At 38.4% G+C, this 4752-nt stretch overlaps 1 protein-coding gene across 5 annotated transcripts in view; it reads right to left on the reverse strand.

The window, feature by feature from the left end:
- SCML2 (Scm polycomb group protein like 2) overlaps window positions 1-4752 on the reverse strand; it is a 126370-nt gene that overhangs the window by 106356 nt on the left and 15262 nt on the right. For 3 of the 5 annotated variants that reach the window (XM_037742795.1, XM_037742792.1, XM_037742793.1), the window contains exons 2-3: window positions 4517-4562; window positions 1059-1127 (exon numbers count right to left, since the gene is read on the reverse strand). In XM_037742795.1, coding sequence (XP_037598723.1) covers window positions 1059-1127; window positions 4517-4538 — 91 coding nt within the window. In that variant the 5' untranslated portion in view covers window positions 4539-4562. Of the gene's footprint in view, window positions 1-1046; window positions 1128-4516; window positions 4563-4752 lie in introns of those variants that run through there. The other 2 variants (XM_017540627.2, XM_037742794.1) reach the window with 2 other exon arrangements.

Below are 4752 nucleotides of genomic sequence, written 5' to 3' on the forward strand. Positions count from 1 at the left end.
AGGAGGCTGAGGCAGGAGAATTGCCTGAACCCAGGAGGCGGAGGTTGCGGTGAGCCGAGATGGCGCCATTGCACTCCAGCCTGGGTAACAAGAGCGAAACTCCGCCTCAAAAAAGAAAACAAAACAAAACAACCACAACAAAAAAAACATTTACTGAATACTTACTATATGCGTAGGCATTATATTAGGTGCTTTAAATGCATTTCCTCTATTTATTTCCAGTAGTACCATGAGATAAGTACCATCATTATCCCTGTGTTATAAAGAAGAAAAAAGAGCTGGGCTTGGTGGCTCACACCTGTAATCCCAGCATTTTGGGAGGCCAAGGCAGGTGGATCACCTGAGGTCAGGAGTTCAAGACCAGCCTGGCCAGCATAGTGAAATCCCATCTCTACTAAAAATACAAAACCTAGCCAGGCGTGGTGGCACACACCTGTAGTCTCAGCTACTTGGGAGGCTGAAGCACAAGAAGGCGGAGGTTGCAGTGAGCTGAGATCGCCCCACTGCACTCCAGCCTGGGTGACAGAATGAGACTCTGTCTCAAAGAAAGAAGAAAAAAAAAGAGTCTAAGAGATGTTGAGTAATGTGTCCAAGGTCACATGGCCGTTAAGGAGTGAGAACAGGATTCTAGGACGGGTCTGTCAGACCCTCCACAATGCCTATAAGCTCCTAACCACTGAGCTGTATTCTGACCATGAAAAAAAAGATTTCACATTCACTATAATTTTAGAAGAGTTTTTGCTAATAATCAAATTATTTTAAATTGGTAATACATGGCAATTAATAACTAGATACCTATAATTTAGGAAAATTTGCACTGAAATACACTAAGTTTCCTTTTTACTTAATCCATATCAACTCATCTCTGAGTAAAACCAAAGTAAAATTTTCAAAATAAAATACAATTTTTGACATTTCTTATTACTTAGATTTTATATTTATAGATGTTTACTGTATACAGACTGTACAACAAGAAAATAAGAAAATGTGCACTTAAAATTAATTTTAACACTAGTGAGGAAGAAAACTATGTTGTATTAAATTACTTTAAAATCTACCTCTTTGTACAGAAGACATACTTGACTGAGGAGGTTTCTCTTGATTCTCCTTCTTGACATCCATGGAATCTAATAAAAAAAGAAAATAGCAATACTGGGAGGCCACAGCAACAGTTTGAAAGAACACTCAGAAAAATATAAAAATTTTTAAATAGCCAATTTTAGTTTTATAATATCCCCATTTTCTACGTAGGACTTACCATTTTCTAATATACTATGCATTTTATAATTTGCTCATTTATTTTATTGTCTCACTCTACTCAAATGAAATCTCCAAAAGGGCAGAGATTTAATTATTTCATTTTGCCTATCTCATTCACTGTGGTATCCTCAAGTGCCTAAAACAGGACCTGGCATCGCAGCACTCTCAAGCATTTGTTAAATCGATGCATCAGGCCAGGCGCAGTGGCTCATGCCCGTAATTCCAGCACTTTGGGAAGCCAAGGCAGGTGGATCACCGGAGGTCAGGAGTTCAAGACTAGCCAAGCCAACATGGTAAAACCCCATCTCTACTAAAAATAGAAAAAATTAGCCAGGCCTGGTGGCAAGTGCCTGTAATCCCAGCTACTTGGGCGGCTGAGACAGGAGAATCGCTTGAGCCCAGGAGGTGGAGGTTGCAGTGAGCCAAGGTTGCTCCACTGCACTCCAGCCTGGGCAACAAGCAAAACTCCGTCCAAAAAAAAAAAAAAAAAAAAAAAATCAGTGCCTCAATAAACCAAAATGAGCTGATCCTTACAGTGTTTAACATGTCCAAGAAATAAAATGGATGCTTTTGAGAAGTCAAAACATAACAGGGAAGCTATAATACAGTGTAATTCAATGGACTAGGCAGAGATTTTCTTGACACTAAGCTAAAGAGCTCAAACAACACTGGACTTTGTGACGTCACCAAATCTAAGATGTATCATTTCATCCACATGTATTATAGTATGTATCTCTAAAAGGACTCATTTTTTAAACTTAACCATAATACTTTTTATTACACCTAAAAAGTTAACCATAATTCATTAAAATCATCAAATAACCAGTGTTCATATTTCCCCAAATGTCTTAACTATTTTAAGCGTGAGTGTTTGATTCAGGACCCAAATAGGTCCACATATAACGATGGTTGATACGTCTCTTATGTCTCTTTTGATCTACAGGCCTTCCTCCTTTCTTCTTGTTTTTATTCTTTCCCTTTACAATTTTTTTGCTGACAATACCAAATGGTTGGTCCTTTCAAGTTTGCCAGTCTGAATTTTGTTGACTACCTACCCATAGAGTTGGGTTCCTCTGGTTCTTGTATTTTCTTTAAATTGGCATTCATATTTCAATCCAGAAGAGTTTGGTCAGATTTAAAGTTGGCTTTTTAGTGGGGGAGGAGAGGATAAAATGATTTCATAGGTGATGTTGCGTATTTCTCACAGGAGGCTCCTAATATCTAGTTATCTCTCTTTTTGTGATGTGAACAGTCACAGACGGCTATTGCCTACATCCATTCGTTTATCAGTGGTTGCAAAATGAAGGTATTCTAATCCTATCATCTTTATTAGCCAGAAAACTTCTATAGAGAGAAGCTTCCATGCTTCAACCATTCAGTTACCTTAAGGTACAGATCACACAGAGAAATCACAATCAACATTTTATTCTTTTCCTGTATTTTCTAGTTTTCAAAATGAAGAGCTGGATCTCTAGCATTCTCCACAGATGACCAGTAGGTTTTATTTGTTTTGCTTTTCATTATCATTATAAACTCATGGATTTAAACATACTTGTGTTTTCATCTGTTGCTGTTTTACCCTTATTGATGTTCTAATTGCCAAGTGACAAACTTCTTAAAAGAAGGATCTAAGAATGATGCCATTCAGTAACAGATCTACTTACTAGTTATGACTGAGTGACTCTTCAAGATATGTGAACACTTGAGAGGGATATATAAGCTGTTTTCTGTTTAAATGATTTCAACTGAGAGGTTGAAGAAAGGTAGTTTCTCTCTATAGAAATTTTCTGGCTAACAAAGAATGACAGAATACCTTCATTTTACAACGAATAAACAAATGGATCTAGGCATTAGCCATCCATGACTTTTTGTGATTTTCACATCACAAAAAGAGATAAATAGGTTGGATGCAGTGACTCACACCTGTAATCCCACCACTTTGGAAGGTCAAGGAGGGAGGATCGCTTGAGGCCAGGAGTTGGAGGTCAACCTGAGCAACACAGCAAAACCCCGTCTCCATAGAAACTTTTTTAAATTAGCCAGGTATGGTGGCACACATCTGTAGCCTCACCTGCCTGGGACGTCAAGGCAGGAGGATCACTTGAGCCCAGCAGTTAGAGGTTACAGTAAGCTATGATTACACCACCGCACTCCAGCCTGATTAACTTCATCTCTTTAAAAAAAATTTTTTTTAAAAGCTAGGTACGGTGCTTCATGGCTGTAATCCCAGCAATTTGAGAGACCGAGGCGGGCAGATCACTTGAGGTCAAGAGTTCGAGACCAACTTGGCCAACATGGCGAAACCCCGTCTCTACTAAAAATACAAAAAAATTAGCCAGGCATGGTGGCTCACATCTGTGGTCCCGGTCTCTCAGGAGGCTCAGGCAAGAGAATCACTTAAGCCTGGGAGGCAGAGATTGCAATGAGCCAAGGTCATGTCACTGCCCTCCAGCCTGGGCAACAGAGCAAGACCCTGTCTCAAAAAAAAAAAAATTAAATTTTTTAAAGAGAGAGAGAGACATAGCTAGATATTAGGAGTCTCCTGTGAGAAATACACAACAAACATCGCTTATGAAAGTCATCTTATCTTCTCCTCCCTCACCAAAAAGACAAACTTGAATCCACACAAAGAAAGTACAAATTTATATTTACTAAATAGTTCTATAGTAAGATTTTTCTAATAGAAAACAAAGAGAAACTGTAAAGGCATGCTTAGCTTCTAGAGAAGCTAAGAATCTACTTAAGAGTCTACACTAAACTGATGCACTTAAAATTACAGAACAGTATTTAGTACTCAGCATTCAGCCAGAAGAAAAGCCATGAGAGATACAACACTTGAAGGAGAAACAGGATGTAGGAAGGCCAATGTGTAAAGAATCTATTATGGGAAAGAAGATACAACACAAAGCCACCTGCAAATGAGTGTGGCATATTCATGGAATAGTGAGCAGACTTCTCATAGAGCATAACAGGATGAAACATTTTTTAAACACTCTTTGGATTCTAATCTTGGCTTTGTCACAAATTGCTGTATGACCTTAACCTCCCTAAGTTTTAGTTTTCTCATTTATATAACTAGCAAGGAAAGACAAAATGACCTTTAATAGCTATTCAGTTCTAAAATGCAAATTATAAGCACCTAGCATCTCCTATAAATTTATTTTTTAAAGGCTTTATTTCAAAAGTTCAGTATACCAGAAGATATTCATTCCAAATGAGTAACTAAAAACCATTACCTTTAACAAGTAAATCTTACCTTCATTCACTGTTTGTCCCATGGTATCCCTTTTTGATGTTCTTTCCTACAAGGAGAAAAAACAATTAATGCCTCCTTTTATCAGAATACATTTCTGAAGGGTATATAGCATTAGAAGTCAGTTGTTGGCCGGGTGCGGTGGCTCACGCCTGTAATCCCAGCACTTTGGGAGGCCGAGGCTGGTGGATCATGAGGTCAAGAGATCGAGACCATCCTGGTCAACATGGTGAAACCCC

This window comes from Cebus imitator, unplaced genomic scaffold (genome assembly GCF_001604975.1).
Source record: "Cebus imitator isolate Cc_AM_T3 unplaced genomic scaffold, Cebus_imitator-1.0 Scaffold128, whole genome shotgun sequence".
Classification (NCBI taxonomy): domain Eukaryota; kingdom Metazoa; phylum Chordata; class Mammalia; order Primates; family Cebidae; genus Cebus; species Cebus imitator.